At 40.7% G+C, this 25786-nt stretch overlaps 2 protein-coding genes across 4 annotated transcripts in view; one reads left to right on the top strand and one right to left on the bottom strand.

Moving 5' to 3' along the window:
• The window catches only part of LOC133560697 (RNA exonuclease 5-like), a 32733-nt gene extending 26969 nt beyond the window's left edge, over window positions 1–5764 (bottom strand). The window contains exons 1-3 of one of the 3 annotated variants that reach the window (XM_061913511.1): window positions 5297–5757; window positions 5109–5221; window positions 2989–3240 (exon numbers count right to left, since the gene is read on the bottom strand). In XM_061913511.1, coding sequence (XP_061769495.1) covers window positions 2989–3221 — 233 coding nt within the window. In that variant the 5' untranslated portion in view covers window positions 3222–3240; window positions 5109–5221; window positions 5297–5757. Of the gene's footprint in view, window positions 1–2988; window positions 3241–5108; window positions 5222–5296 lie in introns of all 3 variants that reach the window. The other 2 variants (XM_061913520.1, XM_061913529.1) reach the window with 2 other exon arrangements.
• Window positions 5765–5819: 55 nt separating this feature from the next.
• On the top strand, window positions 5820–24581 carry eri2 (ERI1 exoribonuclease family member 2). Its single transcript, XM_061913542.1, has 9 exons — window positions 5820–6174; window positions 6298–6362; window positions 6441–6521; window positions 8647–8774; window positions 13107–13269; window positions 13353–13453; window positions 18820–18901; window positions 18969–19057; window positions 22379–24581. The coding sequence occupies exons 1-9, from the start codon at window positions 6152–6154 to the stop codon at window positions 23429–23431; spliced, it is 1785 nt and encodes a 594-aa protein (XP_061769526.1). The 5' UTR covers window positions 5820–6151; the 3' UTR covers window positions 23432–24581.
• The last annotated feature ends 1205 nt before the right edge of the window (window positions 24582–25786 follow it).

The following is a 25786-nucleotide window of genomic DNA, read 5'->3' as shown; positions in this document are numbered from 1 at the left end:
TCAAAGAAGAAAGCTGTAGGTGGGAAGCGGTGTATTGCGGCCGCCGTTAGCAACACAAACACAGCCGGTGTTTCATTGTTTACATTACCGAAAGATGACAGTCAAGCTTTAATATGGAACAGAGATGTCAAGCGAACACGGTTGGATTGGACCACACACACAAAGTACAGTGTATTATGCAGCGATCATTTCGAAAGATCGTGTTTCGAAGAGGGTCCCTTGCGAAGGGCGGAGATGGGCATCACCACCACCCGTCGACTGGTGCTGAAGAAAGGTGCGGGGCCGACCTTCAGGTTGTACAGGTGCGACCATATAATCTCACTAAAACACTAGTAACACAATAAGCAGATAAGGGATTTTCCAGAATGATCCTAGTAAATGTGTCTAATAAGATCTGAAACGCTCCCACTGCCCTCGTCTTTTTTTTTTTCCCTAGTCCTTCACTCTCACTTTCCTCATCGATGAATCTTTCATCCTCGCTCAAATTAATGGGGAAATCGTCGCTTTCTCGGTCCGAATTGCTCTTGCTGCTGGTGGCCATGATTGTAAACAATGTGAGGATGTGAAGAGCTCCACAACCCGTGACGTCACGCGCATCATATCGTCTGCTACTTCCGGTAAAGGCAAGGCTTTTTTATTAGCGACCAAAAGTTGCGAACTTTATCGTCGATGTTCTCTACTAAATGCTTTCAGCAAAAATATGGCAATATCGCGAAATGATCAAGTATGACACATAGAATGGACCTGCTATCCCCGTTTGAATAATAAAATCTCATTTTAGTATGCCTTTAATTAGATCATTGGCTTTTGCAGGTTTTACTACAGGGGTGCCCAAACTTTTTCCACTGAGGGACTGCCAAATGAAAGTACCCGGGGACCATTTTGGTAGTTTTCACTTTAAAACCAGTAGTATACTGTACATAGGTTTTTTTCCCTCCAAAGAAGTAGAAGTGCAATTTTGGTGAAATGCCATGTGAATGCTGAAGAGATAAAACCAAACTGAGATGCCAACAGTGAGCACGCTGGCCAGGTAGCGTTGAGTAACAAAAAAAGAGAAGCTAACATGCTAACAGTAGCATGCTTACAGGTAACATTAGTGACATACCAAAATATATGACGGAGTAGGCGTGTCCAAAAAATTGATTTTCAGATTAATCGCGATTCTTATTTGTAACAATTCTTAATTGATTTTTCCATCCATTTTCTCCCGCTTATCCGAGGTCGGGTCGCGGGGTCAGCAGCCTAAGCAGAGAAGCCCAGACTTCCCTGTCCCCAGCCACTTCGTCTAGCTCTTCCCGGGGGATCCCGAGGCATTCCCAGGCCAGGCGGGAGACATAGTCTTCCCAACGTGTCCTTGGTCTTCCCCGTGGCCTCCTACCGGTTGGACGTGCCTGAAACACCTCCCTAGGGAGGCATTCGGGTGGCATCCTGACCAGATGCCCGAACCACCTCATCTGGCTCCTCTCCTTAATTGATTTTTATCCATCCATCCATCCATTTCATACCGCTTATTCCCTTTTGGGGTCGCGGGGGGCGCTGGCGCCTATCTCAGCTACAATCGGGCGGAAGGCGGGGTACACCCTGGACAAGTCGCCACCAAAAATTTAAAATATATATATATTTTTTTTCAACCTGTCCTGTTCAGCCAGTCAGGTAAATCATGTTGTTGATGTAGATGCCCATATTTGTTGTACAGATTTACTTCAGAATACTTCTCATGTTGCCTTATTTGTTTTGGACATTATTTATTATTTGCGTGCAATAATTTTATTAAAAAAAACCAGTTTTCTTTTACCGTATTTTTCGGATAATAAGTCGCCCTTTTTGTCATAGTTACTTAGCCTATCTCAGCTGCATTCGGGCAGAAGGCCGGGTACACCCTGGACAAGTCACCACCTCATCACATGTGGTGCTCAAAGATTTACAGCCCAAACACTGAGGAATGCTAAAATGCTAACTGTAGCATGCAGTTATGGTCCTTAAAAATGTTTTTAAAAGGCTACCCTAGCATGCATCCATCCATCCATCTTCTTCCGCTTATCCGAGGACGGGTCACGGGGGCAGCAGCCTAAGCAGAGAAGCCCAGACTTCCCTCTCCCCAGCCACTTCGTCCAGCTCCTCCCAGGGGATCCCGAGGCGTTCCCAGCCCAGCCGGGAGACGTAGTCTTTCCAACGTGTCCTGGGTCTTCCCCGTGGCCTCTGACCGGTCGGACCTGCCCGAAACACCTCCCTAGGGAGGCGTTCGGGTGGCATCCTGAGCAGATGCCCGAACCACCTCATCTGGCTCCTCTCCATGTGGAGGAGCAGCGGCTTTACTTTGAGTTCCTCCCGGATGGCAGAGCTTCTCACCCTATCTCTAAGGGAGAGCCCCGCCACACGGCGGAGGAAACTCATTTCGGCCGCTTGTACCCGTGATCTTATCCTTTCGGTCATGACCCAAAGTTCATGACCATAGGTGAGGATGGGAACGTAGATCGACCGGTAAATTGAGAGCTTTTCCTTCCGGCTCAGCTCCTTCTTCACCACAACGGATCGGTACAACGTCCGCATCACTGAAGACGCCGCACCGATCCGTCTTTCGATCTCACGATCCACTCTTCCCTCACTCGTGAACAAGACTCCTAGATACTTGAACTCCTCATCCGGCTCCTCTCCATGTTGAGGAGCAGCATTTTAAGTTTGAGCTCCTCCCGGATGCATCAACTACCAAAATAGAACTGAGGTGTATACCTACAAAATTAGCTTAAAAAAAGCTAAGTTACCATAGCAACATATCTGACGCTGAGGTGTACACCTGCACAAAATGCTAACAATTGTGCCAATTAACTACAAGCCGCAAAAGGCCACCGTGGCTGCACTATGGACACCCCTGGTATACGATTAAGTGCCTAACTTCTTTTTACACTTGTGAGACAATTAAAATGTTTTATGACGACGATGACAATTGATTAATGCTTATTTCTTGCAAATGAAGCAGGCGATGATAACCTTGGCTGCTTTATGCGGTGTTTTCCCCGCAGAGCGGCGTAGTGCAGTAGCTCCGTCAGCTCCTCCCCCGAGATAGGACGCTGGAGGTGGTCGGGCAGCACGGACATCGGCGGCGCACGTTCCCCATTTTCACCGACTTCATCTCGCCTTCCGTTTAGCCTCCTAGCCGACTTGTGGCTCGCGTTGTTTTTCCTTTTCTGTCCCTTTATTGGCGCTGATGTTGAGGACTCCATGTTAGAGCCGGCCCTTGTGCTGGATAGTAAACACAAAATTAATTTGCAAATAATTGAATTGAATGCAATTGCATGCATAACATTTCAGCTACCACTATATATATATATATATATATATATATATATATATATAGTATTGAGTTTATACCAAAAAGTTCTATTTTGGTTTCATCTGACCACATGACATTCTCCCAATCCTCTGCTGTATCATCCATGTATCCATTTTGGTATAAACTCAATTTGTGAATTCAATGTGAATTCCTGGATTTTTTTTTCACATTCTGTCTCTCACAGTTGAAGTGTACCTATGATGAAAATTACAGACCTCTGTCATCATTTTAAGTGGGAGAACTTGCACAATCGGTGGCTGACTAAATACTTTTTTGCCCCACTGTATATATATATATATATATATATGTATGTATGTGTACATATATATATATATATATACACATAACTAAATATGTGTATACATCCATCCATATTTCTACTGCTTGTCCCTTTTGGGGTCGCGGGGGGTGCTGGAGACTATATCAGCTGCAGAAGGCGGTGTACACCCTGGACAAGTCGCTACGTCATCGCAGAGCCAACACAGATAGACGGAAAACCTACTCAGTGGCCTAGTGGTTAAGAGTGTCCGCCCGGAGATGGGTAGGTCGCGAGTTCAAACAGAGTCACACCAAAGACTATAAAAATGGGAGCCATTACCTCCCTGCTTGGCACTCAGTATCAAGGGTTGGAATTGGGGGTTAAATCTCCAAAAATGATTCCCGGGCATGGCCACCGCTGCTGCCTACTGCTCCCCTCACCTCCCAGGGGGTGGTCATGGGGATGGGTCAAATGCAAAGGATTCATTTCACCACACCTAGTGTGTGTGTGACAATCATTGGTACTTTAACTTACAGTAACTTTAACATTCACACACTAAGAGTTGCCAATCAACCTATCCCCAGGTGCATGATTTTTGGATATATATATATATATATTCACTGTATGTATATATATTTATATATACATACTGTATATATATAAATGTGTGCGTGTATATATATACAATATATATACAGTATATATACATATACATATGTATATATATATACGTGTGTATATATATATATATATATATATATATATATATATATATATATATATATATATATATATATATATATATATATATATATGTATATATATATACATATATACAGTATATTGTAGCTGAGATAGGCACCAGCGCCCCCCTCGACCCCAAAAGGAATAAGTGGTAGGAGATGGATGGATATACATGTATAATTTTTAGTTTTTATGTACTTTCATATATATATATATATATATATATATATATATATATATACTTTAATATATACAAACACAAATTAATTTTCAAATAATAAAAAAACATGAAAGTACATAAATACTAATAATTCGAAACCAAAAAAAAAACATGCTTCATTCAGCAAATTAATGTATTACAAGGGCGTGAAGGCCAAACAGCTAAAACAATTTAAACCATCAATCAATCAAAGTTTATTTTTATAGACCTTTGACTGATTGATTAAAACTTTTATAAGTAGATTGCACAGTTCAGTACATATTCCGTACAATTGACCACTCTATTTATTTATTTATATATATATTTATTTATTTTATATAAATATTTATAGATTATTTATATATATTTATTTAATTACATATGCACCTAATTGCTTTTTTTTCCCTGCACTACCATGAGTTTATGTAACGAAATTTCGTTCTTGTCTGTGCTGGAAAAATCTAATTTGAATGACAATAAAAAGGAAGTCTAAGTCTAAATGTTAAAACCCCAATAAGTTTTTCAACTTGTTTAATTCGGGGTCAACGTTAATCATCCATCCATCCATTTCCTACCGCTTGTCCCGTTCGGGGTCGCTGGTGCCTATCTCAGCTGCATTTGGGCGGAAGACGGTGTACACCCTGGACAAGTCTCCACCATTCGTGGTGATCACAAATGTCTCAAAGGGCTGCACAATCCACAAAGACACAACTCGTTACATGATACACTTATATGTCAATCCATCCATCCATCCATTTTTTACCGCTTGTCCAGTTCGGGGTGGTGGGGGAGTCGCTGGAGCCTATCTCAGCTGCATTCGGGCGGAAGGCGGAGTACACCCTGGACATGTCGCCGGGCCAAAACCAATCAATCATGTTTTTTGAGGTGGGAGGAGTACCCGGAGGGAACCCACGCAGTCACGGGGTGAACATGCAAACTCCACACAGAAAGATCCAAAGAGCAGGATCGAACCCAGGACTACTCAGGATCTTCGTGTTGTGAGGCACATGCACTAACCCCTGTAGCACCGTGCTATCCTATAAAATAATATTTTGAAACTAAAATATTACCCGTTCTAGAACACGACCGTTATTTAGAATGCTAAGGAGAATGGTACAAAAGTTCAATTACCATGATATGACCTTTTAGCGACTCCCAAATACACATCATCACATCGATGACAACATGCGGCGTAACCCTGCATGTGTCGGTAGAGCACTTCCTTTTGCCGGAAGCCGGGGTATAATTTCCGTTTTGTCATTGTCAAAATAAATGTTGTATGGGACACATTGATAAAGATACTTTTGTCTTGTAATCTGTTTTGGGGTTAAATAAATTCAATATTTTTGCATCAAAGATTGTTTTATTAGTTTAAACTGTATCCAGCCGGATTAGCAACGTCGACCGTAACCTGCTGAGTTTTATTCAGAAAGCACAACCGGAAACGCTAAAGCAGCCCTTTTTTTTGAACTCGTCTTTCAGTGGACCAAACTAGTGGAATAAAGAGAAATGAATGCCAACATTTCTAAAAGAAAGCGCGGTTTTGCTACCTTTTAAACAACCTTAAATATTATAAGTAATATATTTTTAAAAAGTCAAATTCCAAAAAGTGGCGGATATGTCGACCAAGAAGTTAGCCAAGTAAGTAGCACAGCATCATGTTTGCTAAATGGCGACTTACTTCAATAACATTAATTCATCTTAATTAATTACAATAATTGTATTGTTTGTATATTTTAACTTTAATTTTTTTTACCTCCTCAGGGAATTGGGACTGCTGAGGCAGCGAAGTCAAACCTCCATTGGCTTGAAAAAGACTCTGTTGTCAAGTTAGCACCAATACTCAACATAATACACATTTGCATTGTGGCCATTTTATAATATTTCACCAATTTTTTTGTTTTCAGATCAAGTGTTTTCATATCTGATCGTCATTGACTTTGAGTCCACTTGCTGGAGAGAGAAAAAGAACTCCAGTCAAGAAATAAGTAAGATTCCAATGAAAACTCTCCATTTAAAATAGAATAGAATGTACTTTATTGATCCCTGGTGGAAATTCAGCACCACAGTTCGCTCACAATAAACAATGTTAATAATAAATAATATATGAATAATATAAATATATTCTACATATATTATACAGTCTGATGGCTGTCGGTATGAAGAACCTCCTGTGTCGTTCCGTGTTGCATTTTAGGAGTCTGAGACTTCCACTGAACGTGCTCATTCTCTCCGCAAGGTCCGAGTGTAGTGGGTGGGAGGTGTTGTCCATAATGGCTAAGAGTTTTGCTAGACTTCTCCTCTCTGACACCACCGCCAGAGAGTCCAGCTCCACTCCCACCACATTACTGGCCTTCTCTACCAGCTTGTCCAGTCTGTTTGCGTCCCTCGCTCTCAGCCTGCCGCCCCAGCAGGCCACGGCGTACAAGAAGACGCCCGCCACCACCAACTCGTAGAACATCTTCAACGGTTTAACTCGGTTGGTAGAGCGGCCGTGCCAGCAACCTGATGGTTGCAGGTTCGATTCCCGCTTCCGCCATCCTAGTCCCTGCCGTTGTGTCCTTGGGCAAGACACTTTACCCACCTGCTCCCAGTGACACCCACACTGGTTTAAATATAACTTAGATATTGGGTTTCACTATGTAAAGCGCTTTGAGTCACTAGAGAAAGAGCGCTATATAAATATAATTCACTTCACTTCACATCTTTGTACAGACGTTGAAGGATCCTAGCCTCCTGAGGAAGTAGAGGCGGCTCTGTCCCTTCTTGTAGAGGGCCTCAGCGTCTTTTGACCCATTCAGCTTGTTGTCCATGTGTATTCCGAGGTATTTATAATCCTCAACCATGTCCACATCCACACCCTTGATGGAAACAGGGGTCGCTGAAGTACTCCTCCTCCTTCCCAGGTCCACAACCAGCTCATTGGTCTTCGTCACATTAAGCTGGAGGTGGTTCTTTCCACACCATGTGACAAAGTCCTCCACCAGTACCCTGTATTCCTCATCACTCACCATCCTCAATACACCCCACTATCGCAGAGTCATCAGAACATTTCTGAAGGTGGCAGGACTCTGATTGATAGTGGAAATCGGTGGTGTAAATGGTGAAGAGGAAGGGGGAGAGGACTGTGCCCTGCGGGGCCCCTGTGTTGCTGACCAGCAACTATTTACAGCACTATTATTCATGTGTTACCCTTTTGGTCCGGGACCCTTTGGGACTGTGTGACAAGGGATGGCGCTTTCGTGACCTCTGTGGTGCTTTTTTTTGTGGACTTCTGGATCTGCCTGCCGGGAGCCTTTTGGCTTTGGAGACCAGCTGCTGGGTGTCTGCCACACCAGAGTCGGTTTGGAGGGACTGGAGGAGATGCGGATGAGGGGACAGGACTGCGGAGCTAGCACTGAGCGCTGGGACGGAGAGTCTTCGCGGTGTCTTGGCTAGGTGAGCAGGTGTCGCACACCTCAGTCACCTTGGACGTATCCTCGCTCATCCATGCGGACTGGACACTGGCCGAGAGTGGAGTCGGCTGTCTTGGTTGCTTTGTTGGGTCTGCACCTGTCTCTGGCCATGCTCCCTCCACCCCAGCGGACGATGGCGTGGAACACCGCAGAGGCCACCACAGTGGATATGTTTCTTTTACTTTTTATTCATAGCTGTATGTAGAAGTGTCTGCTTGTACCTGCTGCTTTAATGTCCTCTGTGTTCTTTGATGTTTGATGTTTCCCTCTTACACACGGGAGAGGGATGTGTACTATGGCTATGAGTTGTTTTTTTCCCCTTGGCCTCAGTCTGCACCCCCTCTACAGGGCCCAGGCTAAGACCAAATTTTTTTATTTTATTTTAATCTTCTAATCCCCCCCAACTCCTCCCCCCCCCCTCCTTGTTTACCTGTATCTCATCTTTTTTGTAAGGGGCGCTGGAAGCCGGCAGACCCGTCAGCGATCCTGTTCTGTCTCCCTGTAATGTTTGTCTGATCTTGAATGGGATTGTGCTGAAAATTTTTATTTTCCTGAAGGAACTCTCCTGACGGAATGAATAGAGTACTATCTAATCCCTATTATTATTACTATTATTAAATAGTATGGCATGGTAACTTTTCTTTCATTTGTGACGCAGTCGAGTTCCCCGCTGTTCTTCTAAATACGTCCACGGGGGAGATTGAGTCTGAGTTCCACACGTATGTTCAACCTCAGGAGCATCCAATACTTTCAACCTTCTGCACTGAGCTCACCGGCATAACACAGGTAACAAAATATACATGTTGACGTGGAGGAAGGAAAATTATTTGGATCGACCGATGATCGTATGACATATCACCTTTTTTTATCGATTTCGGACATTTTTCTTTATTTTACTACCACAACCGAACTACATCGGCTGATACAATAAATACTTATGATACCAGTATTTAGCAATGGTGGGCCTCTGCTGGCCTAACAAAACCAGAAATCATAATCATCATTAAAGATTAGGGGTGTAATGGTACACAAAAATTTCGGTTCGGTACGTACCTCGGTTTAGAGGTCACGGTTCGGTTCATTTTCAGTACAGTAAGAAAACAACAAAATATACATTTTTGGGTTATTTGTTTACCAAATTTGTAAACAATGGCTTTATCCTTTTAACATTGGTAACATTATAATAATTCTGCCCATGTAAATCCACATTAAACTGCCTCAAATTGTTGCTCAGATTAAATTAAATGACAAAACTTTTCTTCTACATATAAAAAGTGCAACATTAAACAGTTTCAAGTCAACTCATCATGCTTAATTCATTACAGCATTTGGGAAGTCATTAGTTGACTTTTATTATACACACACACACACACACACACACCCACCCACCCACACATGCACACACACACACACAGCAAAATGAGCTAACGTAACGCTAAAAGCTAATTAGCCTTCACCTCAACTATGAGCTAGCTGAGCTGCAGTTTAAGTTTCTAGAAGGTCAACGGGCTCATAGTAATGTTTGTAATAGTTGTGACTGGGAAGTGTTTTTTATAATTTGGGGAGTGTACGATGTCAGCTGCTCACCTGCTAAACACATATCTACTCATCTCGACGCCGGAGCACTGTCTCCATACTTTCTGAATACGCACTGTTGATTGGCTGTTACATCGTTCTGAATATGCAGTGTTGATTGGCTTTGTATGTAACCAATCAGATAGTCGTGTGGGCGGGACAATGCTGGGCGCTCACTGCTCAGACAGAGGCAGAAAGCAGAGCAGCTTGCTAAGACTTTAGTTTACAAACTCGTTCGATACACCCTCGTATCGAACCGAAACCCCCGTACCGAAACGGTTCAATACAAATACACGTACCGTTACACCCCTATTAAAGATACAATTATTTTTTAAATGTATTAACCCTATATATCTAAAAGTATTCATATTCTCCTCATGTCATATTATTCTCTTTCCAGTGCTGTTGTTTTTAGTTTTATTTTGTATCCAATCAGAATTCAGGTAGCTTATGTTGCTATGCTGTATGAAATCTGCCAGACGCCTTCAGAATCAACAATGCTGGCGTCCGTATACTTTAAGCGAACAGGGACATACTGTTGATAGACAGTTGCGATAGCCAATCAGATCACGAATTGTGGTCAGTGAGGCCTTCTAGATGGCCTCTTGTTGAACGTGACATTTACGTGTCCTGTGACGGATGAATTTGAGAACATTTGATATGACGTACTTAGTCTATAAGTAACAAACGTGTACTTCATGTTTAGTGACATGCTAATTCTTATTTTTACACTTTTTATTTTCCAAGTTCCATTGTATGTCATACCATTCTGACACCACCCGATGGCAGTATAAGTGTCCACATAAGTGGCCATAAGACCCCAATTCAGCAGTGTACACAATTTTGGAAATAAGAGCTAAAAGGTGCTGTCCACGCATGTGGCCGCTAAGCCTTTAGAGGTTTTTAAGAACAAAAAGTACTCTCATTATCAAAAATTCTCCCCAAATTTGTTCTGATATCAGACAGAGCATTTATTTCAGTTTTTGTGAGAATTATTTTCCGGTCTGTTTGACTGTGACACTCACTCGACCATGCACCCCTTACTTTCCTTGAAAGCAAGGTCGGACGCCTAGATTACCTCTCATTTGCTTACGAGAACTTATCAAAACTTAAATTTTTTGCTGTAAAAAAACCAAAACAGTTTTTGGGCTTCCTTCCTGATGTCTTACCGTTCCTGTTTTGTTTTGTTTTCACTACTTAACAAGCCTACGTCCGCAACACTCATTAAAGGAGCGCCACAAGTTTCATGGTCCGTCATTCAATCAACTAAGGCGATAGAGTTGGATAGATATGAAGATGACAGAAAATATATCTCTGCCAAAAATACAGAGTTTGTGTAAATATCTTGACAAATAAGAGATTATTTTATAAGTAGAGATAAGCACATTCTCATACTTTCTATCATCCGGGAAGAAATTATGTCAGCCATCTTGAAAAATGTCTCAACTATAATCTACGCGAAGGAGCCCAGAATGTTTTGTTTTCTTGTTCTTAATGTTAGCAATATTTCACGAGAAAACCTTAAAGTGTATTAAATCCAAAAACTGCCATAAAAAGTTATTGTGAAAAATCCCATATTTTTACCTATTTTCTGAGGAAATTTGCCTTATTTCTAAATGCATGAAATGTGTGAAATCCTCTGATATATTTTTGCTTCTAAATTAACCACAACATTATCGCTGCATAAAACATTATGTCTCCTGGTCCGACATTTCCTAAATTAAAGGAACAACTTGTCCAGCTGTTTACTAGTCACGTCTAAAAAACTTTTACTGCAAATGAATATCAGCTCCTAATATGGGTTATCAACCTCCTTGACTACTAACAAATGGTATCGGCCCTGAAAAAAATATATCGGCTGATCTCTAGAAAGTCACAGAGACTCTTGCTCTGCATTGTATATAAAATAGAGGTGTCCAAATTTCCCGCTCTCAGGTTTTTTTAATGGCCTGTAGCACATACTAAAAATACTATTTAAAAAAAAAAAAAGCGGATTAAACAAGCAAAAAAGTGACATTTACTGGGGAGAAGTTGCAATGTTGAATCAAATAACACAAAGCTGTAATGTAGGCTTTTTTTCTCTTAAAAATTATAATTTAAAAAAAAAAACAGGAATTTCGATTTATTTACCTGTTCAAAACTCCAATTATTTCATATAATATTCGGTATAGTTCGGTTGGTAGAGTGAACGTGCCAGCAACTTGAGGGTTCCAGGTTCGCTCCCCGCTTCCGCCATCGTAGTTACTGACGTTGGGTCCTTGGGCAAGACACTTTACCCACCTGCTCCCAGTGCCACCCACACTGGTTTAAATGTAACTTAGATATTGGGTTTCACTATGTAAAAGCGCTTTGAGTCACTAGAGAAAAGCGCTATATAAATATACTTCACTTCACACTTCACATCAAATATTCCACTCTGAAGTATTCTTGCGGAAAATATTGCTTATTGTGTGTTTGCTATATAAAAAAACAAATGTTTCTTTGACCAAAGTGCAAAAAACAAACAAACAATAAATTGACGGATGGATCTGAAGTTGATCGAGAGATTTAAGTGTTGAAAATAAAAATGAAATGTATTGATTATTTTTAATACTTTTATGAGTGGGGCCATTTTGAATCCCCAAGGATTTTAGTGGTATATTTTTTTTGAACAGTCGTTGCTCAAAAATAATTATTAAAATTATAATCAATGCTGTTATGAATTATTGACCTATTTAAGGCTCAAAACATATTGCATTTTCAAAGTTTTTGGGGAGAAATGTTGCATATTTTTAGTTTTTGCCATTAAAACAGCGCATAAAAAAATGACATGTTTTACCCTTTTTCAACAGAGAGAGCTGAAGTTGATCTAGAGATTTAACATTGAATAATAATAATACTATAAAGCTTATTTAAAAAAAAATGCAAACCTGATTAGATTAGATAGTACTTTATTTATTCCATCAGGAGAGTTCCTTCAGGAAAATTAAAATTTTCAGCACAATCCCATTCAAGATCAAACAAACATTACAGGGAGACAGAACAGGATCGCTGACAGGTCTACCAACTTCCAGCGCCCCTTACAAAAAAGATGAGATGCAGGTAAACAGGGGGGGGATGGGAGAAAAAAATAGATGATTAAAATAAAATTAAAAAATAGGTCTTAGCCTGGGCCCTGGAGAGTGGGTGCAGACTGAGGCCAAGGGAAAAAAGCAACTCATAGCCATAGTACACATAGTCATAGCCAATGCATGATGGCAGCCTTCAAGGTTAAAAAAAATATGTATTGTTTTGTTTAAAAAAAAGAAATTATCAAAATGAATGAGAGGGTAGTCTGGGTTTCTCTGCTTAGGCTGCTGCCCCCGTGACCTAACCTCAGCTAATCAGAAAAAGATGGATGAATGATGGAATAACCTGATGTAAAAATACTTATGTAAATGTAATTAGAAATGTTTTTTCTAAGTATAATTAATGATACAAGAGTAATGGTATTAAGGGCAAATGACTATGCAGTTGTACTCTTTGTGTTTGCATCAAGTGTGACTTTTGTCGCGTGTCTTCTAGATGCAAGTTGAAGCGGGGGTCCCCCTCCAGATCTGTCTGTCTCAGTTCAACCGCTGGCTGCAGAAGCTGCGGCTGGAGAAAGGCGTGGTCTTTCCGGCCCACCAACAGACCTCTTCCAGTCTTCCGCCTTCCCAAAAGCTCTGCGCTTTTCTCACGTGGTCGGGTAAAAGATGAACATATTACAGCTGCACACCGCTGTACTGCATGCGTAGCTTGGAGCTAAACAACGCTTGTGTCCTGTGTCAGACTGGGATCTTGGGGTGTGTTTGCACTACGAGTGTAAACGCAAGCAGATCCACAAGCCAGATGTGGTCAACAGCTGGATCGACCTGAGGAGCACATACAGGGCAAGTGCATCTTATTTTGTCTTTATTTCACACCGACAAGGTAAACCAATAATTCTATGAAACTAAAATCATGGAATTGAGACAATAAAATTCTAATTTAATGAGAAAAAAAATGCGATTTTGCAAAAAAACTAACTTTCTTAGTGGTAAAGAATAAGAATTTTACAGAAATAATACATAATACATATTAATAATACATATTAGCTGAAAAAATTGGGTAATTATGTGACAATATGTTAGTGAAATATAAATTTTATAAGCTTCAACATAGCTGTTGTTTAATATTGCGACTGTCTTTTAAAATATAAACATACCGTATGAAAAAAACGTGTAATTTTGTTGGACACTTTCTTACAGAAATAAAGTTGTAATATTAAGAGACAAAAAAACTCTTAATTTTGACGTTATTTTTGTTGTTTCAATTTTATACAAAATTGTAATTGTTGTATTGTTACAGGCATTATAACTGATATTTAAGGTCTGTCGTTAGCTATAAAGTTGTACATTTATGAAGAAAAACATGCAATTCTGAGAAATGAAAACTTATTCAAGTTAGAAAAAGAATATCATTTAATAATTTATGCTAACATAAAAAAAATCTAAATGTCAGAAAAAAAGAATATTGTGAGTGCAAATGTGTTGAGTTGTTTTTATGTTATGTAAACAAACTTGTTAGATGAGAAGCATAGAAGACAACTGTTATTTTGTGTTACAGTTCGTTGTTTGTAGTAAAGTCCAACATTTGGAGGAAAAAGTGTTATTTTGCTGGTAGGGGGAAATAATCTTAATTTCAGAGAAAATTGAAAATATATATAGAATTAATTCGTCTAGAGCTAGACGAAGTGGTTGTGGAGAGGGAAGTCTGGGCTTCCCTGCTTAGGCTGCTGCCCCCGCGACCCGACCTCGGATAAGCGGAAGATGGATGGATGGATATAAGATTACAATTATTATTAATAATTAATTTATTGTAAACAGCATTATGTCATATACAGTAGTAATAGAGTATTCTTTCAGGAAAATAATGTAATTTGTTCTTAATAAAATTGGCATATCTTTAGAAAAAATTTTACATTTGTAATTTGGTCAGTAAAATAGTTCTGATGCTTGAATAGTAATTTTGTAAGCATAAACATAATTGTTTTTCAATATTATGACTGTCTGTCTTTTCAGCTAAGTTCTAAATGTATGAGAAATATGTGCAAAAATGTTTTAAAAAAATGTTTTAAATGGGAACTTAAATTAAGTTATAATAATAAGAGAGAAAATATATAGTAATTTTGTGAGTAAAATTGTCTTGTTGTAAGCTTGCTTACCTTTCATTTAGTAGCACCAGTGATAACTGTAATTTTGCTCAGAGGGAAAAAACTATTAAAAATTTAACAGAAAAAAAAGTCGTAATATTGGGAGAAAAATATACGGTATTATTGTATACAGCAGAGGTCTTCAACGGGGGTCGGGGACCCCTACACATCCGCAGAAGTACTGCAGGAGCGTCATGAAATATTTCATTGATTGGACTTCTTTTTTTATGGTAACATATGTTGTATTAAATTATTTATGCTAGCTATACCACACTACATGGTATTGTTTTTATATATCTTAGTATTTGCAAAATAACACAGTACCCTAAAGACCAGTAAAATATAAAACACAATTTTGTACAGGATATGTACACTCCATCAGTTTAGGGATCCTTTCCTGGATAATGTTGAAGACTCCTGGTGTACACTACTATTGTTTTATTGCCATGATAAAGTATTATTTTAAGAAAATGATTACTTTTATTAAGATAAAATCGTAATATTTACACAGGGATTTTGTCGGAATATAAATGTGATGTTACTAGCATAAAATCCGGCAATTACAATTAAAATTTCATATAATTAATATTAACTCGTTAAATAGTTTTAAGTTTATTCTGGCAATAGTTGTGTGAATGCTCCAAAGCATTCACACATATGGTTTTCTACACTACATTTCTTTTTCTTCTTCTCCAGATTTTGATGCTCTCTACCTTCCACATTTTTCATCCGATTCAAACCATTCCAGCTTCAAATTGTTCAGCCTATTCAGGAAGCACGGGCTTTCCCTTGACAAATTAAAACAATTTCCAGATTTCCCAGAATTCCATGTTTTCCTGGACATTTTCCCATTTTAATGAATTGGCCATTTTTCAAACTTTCACCATTTGCACATTTTTCAACCGATTCAAGCCATTCCACCTTCAAAATGTTACACCATCCTGGAAATTCAAAGTACCTTTTCTTCCAAGTTAAAAAAAAATCAAGCATTTTCCAGAATTCCTGGTTTTTCAAAGCCCTATTTCCATTCTTTCTTCTGTCGACTACTCCTTCCACATTTTTCAACCCACTTCAACCGTTCCACCGTCAAATCATTCCTCTTAATCAGGACAAAAGACAAAGTTGTGTTTTGAAATGAAAAAATGTTCCAGGAATTCCGTAATACAATTTCTCAATTCCACATGTTACTACTTCAACATTTCAGTACCGATTTAAACAATTCCAACACCAACCAATTCAGTTTATTTTTTTAAACTTCCACCATTTCTACATGTTTCAACCAATTCAAACCATTCCACCTTCAACATGTTCCACCATCCTGGAAATTCAAACTACCTTTTCCTCCAAGTTCAAAAAAAGTCCAACATTTTCCAGAATTCCTGCTTTTTCAAAGCCCTATTTCCATCCTTTTTTCTGTCGATTACTCTCTCCACAGTTTTTAAACCCACTTCAACCGTTCCACCATCAAATCATTCCTCTTAATCAGGACAAAAAACAAAGTTGTGTTTTGAACTGAAAAAATGTTCCCGGTTTTCCCCAAATTCCAGGAATTCCGTAATACAATTTTTCAATTCCACATGTTGCTACGTCAACATTTCAGGACCGATTTAAACAATTCCAACACCAACCAATTCAGCTTATTTTTTTTAAACTTCCACCATTTCCACATTTTTCAACCGATTCAAACCATTCCACCTTCAACAAGTTCCACCATCCTGGAAATTCAAACTACCTTTTCTTCCAAGTTCAAAAAAAGTTCAGTATTTTCCAGAATTCCTGGTTTTTCAAAGCCCTATTTTCAACCTTTTTTCTGTCGACTACTCCTTTCATATTTTTCAACCCACTTCAACCGTTCCACCGTCAAATCATTCCTCTTAATCAGGACAAAAAACACATTTGTGTTTTGAACTGGCAATATTCACGGTTTTCCCCAAATTCCAGGAATTCCATAATACAATTTCTCAATTCCACATGTTAATTACTTCAACATTTCTGGACCGATTTAAACAATTCCAACACCAAACAATTCATCCTATTTTTTTAAACTTCCACCATTTCCACATGTTTCAACCAATTCAAACCATTCCACCTTCAACATATTCCACCATCCTGGAAATTCAAACTACCTTTTCTTCCAAGTTCCAAAAAAGTCCAGCATTTTCCAGAATTCCGTGTTTTTCAAGCCCTATTTCCATTCTTTTTTCTGTCGACTACTCCCTCCACATTTTTCAACCAACTTCGACCGTTCCACCGTCAAATTATTCCTCTTAATCAGGACAAAAAACCAAGTTGTGTTTTGAACTGAAAACATTTTCCCGGTTTTCCCCAAATTCCAGGAATTCCGTAATACAATTTCTCAATTCCACATGTTACTACTTCAACATTTCAGGACCGATTTAAACAATTCCAACACCAACCAATTCAGCTTATTTTTTAAACTTCCACCATTTCTACATGTTTCAACCAATTCAAACCATTCCACCTGCAACATGTTCCACCATCCTGGAAATTCAAACTACCTTTTCTTCCGAGTTCAAAAAAATTCAGCATTTCCCAGAATTCCTTGTTTTTCAAGCCCTATCTTCATCCTTTTTTCTGTCGACAACTCTTTCCACATTTTTCAATCCACTTCAACCGTTCCACCGTTAAATCATTCCTCTTAATTAGGACAAAAAACAAAGTTGTGTTTTGAACTGGAGAATTTCCCGATTTTCCCCAAATTCCAGGAATTCTGTAATACAATTTCTCAATTCCACATGTTATTACTTCAACATTTCTGGACCGATTTAAACAATTGCAACACCAAACAAATCAGCTTATTTTTTAAACTTCCACCATTTCCACATGTTTCAACCGTTCCACCGTCAAATCTTTCCTCTTAATCAGGACAAAAAACAAAGTTGTGTTTTGAACTGGAAAAATTCCCGGTTTTCCCCAAATTCCAGGAATTCCGGAATACAATTTCTCAATTCCACACGTTACTACTTCAACATTTCTGGACTGATTTAAACAATTCCAACACCAACCAATTCAGCTCATTCAGGACATTCATGCTATTAAGCATTTTCCAAAAATACACGCTTTTCCCAAAATTCCCAAATTTCCAGGAAGATCCCATTAAAATGAATGGGATATTTTTTCCACATTGCACAATTCCCACATCTTTCAACCTATTCAAACTAGAGATGTCCGATAATGGCTTTTTTGCCATTTTGACACATTATTGAAATCACAAAGTGCATTATCTTTTTTTACATGCCTCAAAACAGCAGCTTGAAATTTGGGACATGCTCTCTCTGAGAGAGCATGAGGAGGTTGAGGTGGGCGGGGTTGAGGTGGTAGTGGGGGTAGAGAGTAGCGGGGGGACGTATATTGTAGCGTCCCGGAAGAGTTAGTGCTGCAAGTGGTTCTGGGTATTTGTCCTGTTGTGTTTACGTTGTGTTGCGGTGCGGATATTCTCCCGAAATGTGTAAGTCATTCTTGTTTGGTGTGCCACATATTTGTAACAGTGTTAAAGTTGTTTATTCGGCTACCCTCAGTGTGACGTGCATGGCTGTTGACCAAGTATGCATTCACTTGTGTGTGTGAAAAGCCGTAGATATTATGTGATTGGACCGGCACGCAAAGCCAGTGCCTTTAAGGTTTGTTGGCGCTCTGTACTTTTCCCTACGTCCGTGTACCACACCGTACAGCGGCGCTTTAAAAAGTCATAAATTTAACTTTTTGAAACCGATACCGATAATTTCCGATATTCCATTTTAAATTATTTATCGGCCGATATTATCGGACATCTCTAATTTAAACCATTCCAACATCAACACATTCCACTCATCCTGGACACCAAATTCAGGTTTTCCTGGAAATTCAAACTCGTCAACATTCATACTACATTCTCAGCATTTCCCTTCAATTTCAGCATCGGAGCATTCACACGCAATTCCTTCAGGAATTGTCTCATCTAGTTCATTTTCAAAAGTTTTTTTCTTGTCATTTTGCTTTTTTTGAGGCGACTCCTTTGTGATTCATAAAGACGTTCAGCTTTTCATATTCTTCATCTCGTTCCAGATTTTTTACAGCAGGAAGCCCAAAGGGTTGAACGGAGCGCTACAAGATCTGGGAATACAGTTCTGTGGGAGAGAACATTCCGGTGGGTTGACAAGATTTGGGTCCTTTTGACGGAGGAGATTCTCACGACCTTGTTTTCTCTCGATCAGGCGTGGACGACGCTCGCAACACCGCTCACCTGGCAGCGAGGATGATGAGGGACGGCTGCGTGATGAAGATCACGAGACGCTTGGAGAGGGTGAGTGGCCGTCCAACCACAGACCCCGATTTCTCCAATCCTCATTTCCTGCTTCCTGTCCAAGCATGCCTACGAAAAATGTGAACTGTTTAGTTTTTTTATTGTATTTAATAAACTAAGACTTATTTTTGCTTGTCATGTTTTTAATGGAATAAATGTACAATACAATCACAACATGCTTACTCTTTAGCACAGATGCTAATTTACCTGGCGCCACCTTTTTTATATCATCGCATACAGTATGATACAGTTAAAATAGGTATATATTCACATGGTGAGTAACAATAGTATTTGATATGTAAACTGTTATTAATCTGATTTTTTTAGCAGTAAAATGTTCATAATATTTTAGCAGTGGAAAAAAATTTAACACAATAAATTTGAAGTCCATACATATAACAATTCTATAAATATATTTAGGTGTTTTCCTCCCACTTCCAAAGACATGCACCTGGGGATAGGTTGATTGGCTACACTAAATTGGCCCTAGTGTGTGAATGTGAGTGTGAATGTTGTCTGTCTATCTGTGTTGGCCCTGCGATGAGCTGGCGACTTGTCCAGGGTGTACCCCGCCTTCCGCCCGATTGTAGCTGAGATAGGCGCCAGCGCCCCCCGCGACCCCAAAAGGGAATAAGCGGTAGAAAATGGATGGATGGAAAGGAAAATGGTAATTATAACATATAGAAATAAAATATTGTATCATGATATCTAACACAAGGAGCTTAACTTCTCCAAATCGCTATCATTTGCTACCCAAGTTCCAAAAGGCCTGAGGGAGCCGGATCTTGAAGACCCGTTTCTTTTAAAAGACTTGCTTGTTATTATACCTATTTTTTTCATCAAAAAATCATTCATATCATTTATACCATAAGTTTTATATAGTTTAATTTACACAAATATTACTCTGTTGGTGGGAATTATTCTGAAATATTGGCTATGATTGTATTTTTTGTTGGTGTTTTGTTGTTTATTTCAAAATTTTGGCAGGGACATCACTGGTTTGAAAAAATGTGTGGCATTTTAACAATATTAAAAAAACCCCACAAAGAATAAGTAAGATGAAAATGCATTAATGGTTTTTAAAAGTATAAATGAAACTAATAAAAAATAGGATGTAGTACAAATGTGAGTGCAACATTTTACACCCTTTCCTGGTGTGTGTACGCTTGAATTATGAACCTGAAAAGTCAGTACAATTAAAAAAAAATAATGCAAATGTAAAAAATAATAAGATATAAATGTGTATGTATTTCTGGGGTGAGAAAAAAAATTTAAAATCCATCTATTACCCTACATAAGTAAAGAAAAAATCAAATAAAATGGACTCTCAACCTCTGTTACCAAAAATTGCACTCCAATAAATATAGAACAATTATATTGTATTAATATGTTTATGCTGGCTATGCGGCACTATACTACATTATTTGTATATCTTAGTATTGCATAATGACAAGGTACCTTAAGGACCAGTTAAAGTTAAAACACAGGATACATAAGCTCCATCTCTCCACCAGTTAAGGGGTCCTTTCCTGGAGAACGTTGAAGACCCCTGGTGTACAGTATTATTGTTTTATTGCCATAATGAAGCATTATTTTAAGAATATGATTAATCTTATGAAAATAAAATCGTAACATTACAAGATAATTTTGTCGGAATAAAGAGGGGTTAGTGCGTCTGCCTCACAATACGAAGTTCCTGCAGTCCTGGGTTCAAATCCAGGCTCGGGATCTTTCTGTGTGGAGTTTGCATGTTCTCCCCGTGAATGCGTGGGTTCCCTCCGGGTACTCCGGCTTCCTCCCACTTCCAAAGACATGCACCTGGGGATAGGTTGATTGGCAACACTAAATTGGCCCTAGTGTGTGAATGTGAGTGTGAATGTTGTCTGTCTATCTGTGTTGGCCCTGCGATGAGGTGGCGACTTGTCCAGGGTGTACCCTGCCTTCCGCCCGATTGTAGCTGAGATAGGCGCCAGCGCCCCCCGCGACCCCGAAAGGGAATAAGCGGTAGAAAATGGAATATTACAAGCAAAAAATCTTGACAATTACATTATAATTCATATATAATTAATACCAGCGCTTTAAATAGTTTTAACATTATTCTTGCAATAATTCATTTTCAAAAGATTTTTCTTGTCATTTCATGAAAATAAATACAATTAAATAAATACAAATAAATAACATTAAAAAAGTATACAAATAAAAATGTTTTTTTTATTATTTATATATATATATATATATATATATGTATATATATATATATATATATATATATATATATATATATATATATTAAGGTGGCGACTTGTCCAGGGTGTAACCGACTTTACACCCGAATGCTGCTGCGATAGGCCCCGCACCCTCTGTACCCCGAAAGGGACAAGCTGTAGAAAATGGAAGGATGGAAAAAAATGAATGAAATTAATTGGACTCTCAATCTCTTTTACCAAAAATTGCACTCCAGTAAATATAGGACATTGTGAAGTGTAATTGGTTTTTTTTTGTAGCTACAATTTTTGTTACTTTGAGCTGCTTCTCACTAGCAACTACCATGTAGCGAGTAGCGAGGCTTTGTCTGTGCGTAAGCCAGTGTGATCACCTCCACCCACAGAGACAAAGATTGTGGTTGACTGACTACCGTTCATTCAATTCTGCTCTGGAATAAAAGTGCCCAGGGGCTGAGAGCGACGCACAGAGTGAACCCTCTTGCAGCCTGTTTAAAAGCGAGAGAGGACAAAATGTTACATGTCAGGTTCAAACACTGATGACCTCTATTAAACAAGACAAGAAATAAGGAGTCAAACAGAGACAGAATTAAATGTGGCTCAATGAGGAGAGCGCGTACACCTGTACCCTTGTACAGTGTCTCACCACGCTCTGACGAAAGATTGTATGCCTCCTCTTTTATTTGGACTTTCCCTGATTACATGGCAACAGCTGTTTCTAAGCGAGGGGGGTCGTAAACAGCCATCGCTTTTGATTACAGAACACTTCAAAGAAAAAGTGCCTGGAGCTTGCGTCAGGTCCTGCTTCCACTCCGCTTTGTAAATTCTGGGTCAAGACAATATCTTTCTGTGGATTACAATACATCAAAGAAACCGAACCCCTCCTGTCTCCTCCCATCCTACACAGTGGAGTTTTACAAGCCTTTCGCTTGGTAGGATCAAAGACAGGTTTTGTCCTCTCGCTGCAAACTCATTGAAACAAGTTTTGTTTCAATGTATCAATGTTTTGTGAAAACATTGATACAATTTTTCTGACATTACGTGTTTCTTATTCGTGTTTTGTAAGTTATCTCGGCTCATTTTGCCCTTTTTCTCACAGACGCCATCAGCGCTAAGAAACAAAACGGAAGCAAACAGGCCAACATTCTCCACTATGTCGTCCGTTGCAAACGCCACTAAAGTCCTAAATCCAGAGGACAAGTCCAGCCCTAAGGTGTCAGTCCCAGTCTGTCAGAGTCTGGTGTCTCCAAAGACTCTCCTCAACGATACGACGTCGCCTCCCTGGGCTCCCCGGAGCAGCAGGACGAGGTGCAGCACAGCGGCTCACGTCTCCTCCCCGCACTTGAACACCGACCTGCTTCTGTGCTCCACGGTCCTCGGAGGCCTCCAGCAGCACCAGGATACAAGACCCGGACCTGGACTCGCAGGGCGGGACGAGGAGCAGGTGGAGGAGTTGGCAGCGGAAGACGAAGACAGGTGCGGGTCCTACGACGATGTGGCGCTGGATGACGTCGGCTTGGACTCCACGGAGGAGGGTTCATTGGAACTTGTCTCGGACTATGACAGCGGGTGTTACGTGTGGTGGGACCCTGAGGAACCTCCCACTGATCCAGTCCCTTTGGGAGGAGAAGCTGGACATGTCTCTGGTGGACCACATGCTGGCTTTGCAGTTCCTCAAACGCTTCCTAAACGACATCTCCATCAAGCTGCGGCATTGACTAAAACCATGAAGACGCCCTCCCTTTTTCAGTCCAAAACCTTCATCCCAGAAGGGACATCCACCCCTATTGCCGCCATTTTCCGTCCCAAAAAAGGCATGGCGCCGTCCTTCACCGTCCTCGCCGACCCCGTGACGAGGGTGGCAACTCCCGGCTCCCGCAACGTCGCCAAGACCGTCCTCTCCTCGCTATCCATTAACGTCCCGCGCGGGGGGAAGATGACCTCACCGCTGTGCGACTGCGGCCGCCGCTCAAGGCGTCTGCGGGTGTCCAACGGCGGTCCCAACCAAGGCCGGGGCTTCTACTGCTGCGCCGTGCGGCGGTCGGCCCAGAAGGGCTGCGAGTTCTTCAAGTGGGAGGCGGCCACGTCCGTCTCGCTCCGTCTCACCGACAAAACGCTCGGCCCGCGTTTGCCCCAGAGGAAGAGCTGCTAGCTTGAGTTCATGTGAGGGGCCTCGTTCTTGTTGCTAGGCAGATTTTGGAATGGGAGATAGTCACAAGGCCAAGAAAGGACAGGGAAAGCAGACATGAGCGTACACATTTTTGCCGACTTGTCCAGGGTGTACCCAGCCTACCGCCCGAATGCAGCTGAGATAGGCTCCAGCACCCCTCGCCATCCCGAAAAGGACAAGCGGAAAAAAATGGATGGACTTTAAAAACACAAGAATGATGAATTTACTTCTTTTAAATACATACTTTTTTTAACAGAATATCTTTGAGCACAGTGCCATCTGCTGGATCAGGTCATGCACTGCAGAATCATCACTTTTTACTCATGTTAAAAAACAAAGGCATTTTAATTAGTACAACAATTTTATTAAATATAGCTATTGTTAAAACTCCCCCGGGGGTGTCCGTACCCGATATTAATATCGCCATATCGGCCCCGTATCAACAAACAAAAAATGTCGGATTATTTTAAAAGTTAAAGTTAACCATAGTCCAATGATAGTCACACACACACACTAGGTGTGGCGAAATTATTCTCTGCATTTGACCCATCCCCATGTTCATCCCCTAGGAGGTGAGGGGAGCAGTTTTAGGCGCAAAGTTCAAAAGCCAGCATCTGTGATGGTATGTGGGTGTATTAGTGCCCAAGGCATGGGTAACTTACACATCTGTGAAGGCACCATTAATGCTGAAAGGTCCATACAGGTTTTGGAACAACATATGTTGTCATCCAAGCAACGTTACCATGGACGCCACTGCTTATTTCGGCAAAACAATGCCAAGCCACATGTTACAACAGCGTGGCTTCGTAGTAAAAGAGTGCGGGTACTTTCCTGGCCCGCCTGCAGTCCAGACATGTCTCCCATAGAAAATGTGTGGCGCATTATGAAGCGTAAAATACGACAAGACCGTGGACTGTTAAACAACTTAAGCTGTACATCAAGCAAGAATGGTAAAGAATTCCCCTTTCAAAGCTTCAACAATTAGTTTCCTCAGTTCCCAAACGTTTATTGAGTGTTGTTAAAAGAAAAGGCGATGTAACACAGTGGTGAACATGCCCTTTCCCAACTACTTTGGCACGTGTTGCAGCCATGAAATTCTAAGGTAATTATTTGCAAAAAAATAAAAAACGTTTATGAGTTTGAACATCAGATATCTTGTCTTTGTAGTGCGTTCAATTGAATATGGGTGGAAAAGGATTTGCAAATCATTGTATTCCGTTTATATTTACATCTAACACAATTTCCCAACTCATATGGAAACGGGGTTTGTATTTTTAAACACAGAAAACAATCTGAAGGTGTCTTTATTTTTAAGTTATCGTGCAGGGATTTTAGCTGTCCGGCCCACTTGGGAGTAGATTTTTTCTCCATGTGGCCCCTGATCTAAAATGAGATTGACACCCCTGCTCTACGGAGTTGCCCACTCTTACCTTTTACCATGAATTGATTAACGTGAACCCCGACTTAAACAAGTTGAAAAACTTATTCGGGTGTTACCATTTAGTGGTCAATTGTACGGAATATGTACTGAACTGATCCGCCTGTCGATCTCACGATCCACTCTTCCCCCACTCGTGAACAAGACTCCTAGGTACTTGAACTCCTCCACTTGGGGCAGGGTCTCCTCCCCAACCCGGAGATGGCACTCCACCCTTTTCCGGCAGAGAACCATGGACTTGGATTTGGAGGTGCTGATTCTCATTCCGGCCGCTTCACACTCGGCTGCGAACCGATCCAGTGAGAGCTGAAGATCCCGGCCAGATGAAGCCAACAGGACCACATCGTCTGCAAAAAGTCTTCAGTAATGCGGACGTTGTATCGATCCGTTGTGGTGAAGAAGGAGCTGAGCCGGAAGGCAAAGCTCTCAATTTACCGGTCGATCTACGTTCCCATCCTCACCTATGGTCATGAGCTTTGGGTCATGACCGAAAGGATAAGATCACGGGTACAAGCGGCCGAAATCAGTTTCCTCCGCCGTGTGGCGGGGCTCTCCCTTAGAGATAGGGTGAGAAGCTCTGCCCTCCGGGAGGAACTCAAAGTAAAGCCGCTGCTCCTTCACATCGAGAGGAGCCAGATGAGGTGGTTCGGGCATCTGGCCAGGATGCCACCCGAACGCCTCCCGAGGGAGGTGTTTAGGGCAGGTCCGACCGGTAGGAGGTCACGGGGAAGACCCAGGACACGTTGGGAAGACTATGTCTCCCGGCTGGCCTGGGAACGCCTCGGGATCCCCCGGGAAGAGCTAGACGAAGTGGCTGGGGAGAGGGAAGTCTGGGCTTCCCTGCTTAGACTGCTGCCCCCGCGACCCGACCTCGGATAAGTGGAAGAAGATGGATGGAT

The sequence above is a fragment of the Nerophis ophidion genome, linkage group LG01 (assembly GCF_033978795.1).
Source record: "Nerophis ophidion isolate RoL-2023_Sa linkage group LG01, RoL_Noph_v1.0, whole genome shotgun sequence".
Classification (NCBI taxonomy): Eukaryota; Metazoa; Chordata; class Actinopteri; order Syngnathiformes; family Syngnathidae; genus Nerophis; species Nerophis ophidion.
This window is presented reverse-complemented; position numbering and strand designations above follow the sequence as displayed.